We start from the raw sequence: 2675 nt of genomic DNA, 5'->3' as shown, positions 1-2675 counted from the left end.
AAAATATATAAAAGAGATGAATTTCACTCTTTATTTGAAATCGAACATCCTCCCCCCGTTGGGAGTTCAGAAAAAACGAACAACATTATATTATTCATTATAATAACAATTATGAATTAAATCGAACAATGCAAACAACAAAACAATTTTTTTTTTTAAATACATTGTTATGTTCATTCAATTGGCAGAAGGCACAGTGATCTAACATTTCTTTTAAATACGCCTTGCGAAGTTTTTAAAGTGACCACTCTCACGACGCCATCATCCCCCGGATGCAATTCAATTACTCGCCCCAACCGCCACTGAAGGCATGGTTGATTTTTATCAATTAATATTACAATCTGATCAAGTTTAATGTTTTCTTGTGGATGTATCCATTTTTTACGCTTTTGCAAACCAGTCAAGTATTCGAGTTGCCATCTACGCCAAAACCACTGTTTAGCCTTTGTGATTCTTTGCCAAGCATTTAGTCGATTGTCAGGAACATCAGTTACATCAATTTCAGGTAACATCGTAAGGGGTTTACCGATTAAAAAATGTGCAGGCGACAAAGCAACCAGATCGTTAGGATCGGTTGATATTGGCCATAAAGGTCGTGAATTCAAAATTGCTCCGATCTCTAAAGTTAAAGTGCTCAATTCCTCGTACGTGAATAATTGGTTGCCCATAACACGTTTGAGGTGATGTTTGCATGACTTAACAGCAGCCTCCCATAAGCCTCCGAAGTGAGGTGAAATAGGCGGGTTAAAATGCCATTTTATTCTTTTAAATGTCGCATAATTTGCAATCTTTCTTTTGAATTCATCAGTATCCATTAATGCGTATAATTCATGCAACTGTCTATTCGCACCGACAAAATTTGTACCATTATCAGAGTATATGTGAGACGGAGCACTATAATGGGAAATAAATCGTCTTAATGCACTTAAAAACGCTTCTGAGGACAAATCACTCACTATATCAATGTATACAGCACGCGAAGACATACATACAAAAATGCACCCGTAAACTTTAATCGTGTTGCGATTTCGAAACTTTTTCTCTTTTATAAATATCGGCCCGAAATAGTCAATTCCAGTATGATTAAATGCAAAATCATTGTTCACTCGTGACTCGGGTAAATCAGCCATTTGATAATCGCCTGTTGAATGTTGAAAGCGTCTACACCGTATACATTTTTGCACAATAAACCGAATTTGATTTTTTCCATCGATTAACCAATATCTTTGTCGCAAATTAAAAAGCGTGGATTGTATACCAGTGTGAAAATGTTTTTCGTGTGAGTCTCGGATTAATAAGTCAGTCACTTTGTTACGACTAGGTAATAATATAGGATGTTTTTGATCGAAACTAATCTTGTTAGCTCGTCTTATTCTCCCCCCGACACGAATTAAACCATTATCATCGAGAAAAGGATTCAATGCTCCTATTNAAATCATCGACGTAAAAGTCGTTAAACAAAGCAGCCGCTCCTACTGGAAATCGACTCATTTCGTCGTGTGCAAGTTTATGCAAAGTGCGGATTGCCAAAAAAGGAGCAGACGACACTCCGAAAGTTACTGTATTTAATTCGTATACTTTAATTTCATTCCCTTGTTTCCAAAAAATTCGTTGAAATTTTCGATCATCTTTATGCACCCAAATTTGTCGATACATCTTGGCAATGTCAGCTGTAATCGCGTATTTATAAGTGCGAAAACGAATTAAATGTTCAAAAAGCTTTGATTGTATCGTTGGACCAGTCAAAAGAGCGTCATTCAAAGATATCCCTTGACTCGTTTTAGCCGAAGCGTCAAATACGACCCTGATTTTCGTTGTCAAACTAGTCTTTTTTATAACAGCGTGATGAGGTAAATAATACCCTGTTGACGATTCGTCTTCGACAAGTGACATGTGTCCCATTTGTATATATTCGTCCATAACCTCTGAATAACCGCGATTAAGTACGGGGTCAGAATTTAACTTTTTCTGTAAAATCATAAAACGCCGGTATGCTCTTTCTCTAGATTCTCCTAAATCAGCATCGTAACATTTACGAAAAGGTAACTTGACTATATATCGACCTGACTCCTCCCGCGAAACGTTATTTGTATAATGTGTCTCGCAATCATGATTATTACACGTATCATTTTCAGATAAATTATTGTCTAAAGCCCAAAATTGTTCGACTAATTTTTCTAAACTTGACACATTACAGTAAGCCTCTTCCTTAGGATCGTGCGTACCCCCAGCGGCAACCCACCCGAGCCGAGTTTTTTGCAAAATTAAACTGCAATCTTTCTCGTTCAAGCTAATTTGACCTACAGACATCATTGCTAAAGTAGTGCTTGATCCGATTAAAAGATCAATACCTTGAGGCAAATGAAACCGGGGATCCGCCAATTTAATATTTTTTGGTATATTTATCTTTTGACGGGGAAAAATTTCACTTGGAACGCGACCGGTAATCTCTGGCATCACTAAAAATATTAAGTTCTTATTATACTCGTTATGAAGTGAATAAAATGTACATTCGACAATGCCCAATGACGATGTTTTTAATTTATTCATTCCCGTGACTGGAAGAGCACAAACTTGCGCCTTCAACGAAAGCTTATCAATCATTCTCTTTGTTATAAAATTAGCCGTAGCGCATGTATCCAGGAGAGCTCGACACGTTATAAATTCTCCACTGA

At 36.9% G+C, this 2675-nt stretch overlaps 1 protein-coding gene across 1 annotated transcript; it reads right to left on the bottom strand.

The window, feature by feature from the left end:
* Positions 1 to 62: 62 nt before the first annotated feature.
* Positions 63 to 1405, bottom strand: LOC111693433. Its single transcript, XM_023458009.1, has one exon. The coding sequence runs from the start codon at positions 1128 to 1130 to the stop codon at positions 174 to 176; it is 957 nt and encodes a 318-aa protein (XP_023313777.1). The 5' UTR covers positions 1131 to 1405; the 3' UTR covers positions 63 to 173.
* Between the last annotated feature and the right edge of the window lie 1270 nt (positions 1406 to 2675).

Source organism: Trichogramma pretiosum, unplaced genomic scaffold (assembly GCF_000599845.2).
Source record: "Trichogramma pretiosum strain Unisexual culture from Peru unplaced genomic scaffold, Tpre_2.0 scaffold334, whole genome shotgun sequence".
Classification (NCBI taxonomy): domain Eukaryota; kingdom Metazoa; phylum Arthropoda; class Insecta; order Hymenoptera; family Trichogrammatidae; genus Trichogramma; species Trichogramma pretiosum.
The sequence above is the reverse complement of the archived record's forward strand: the minus strand, read 5'-3'. Positions and strand labels throughout refer to the sequence as shown.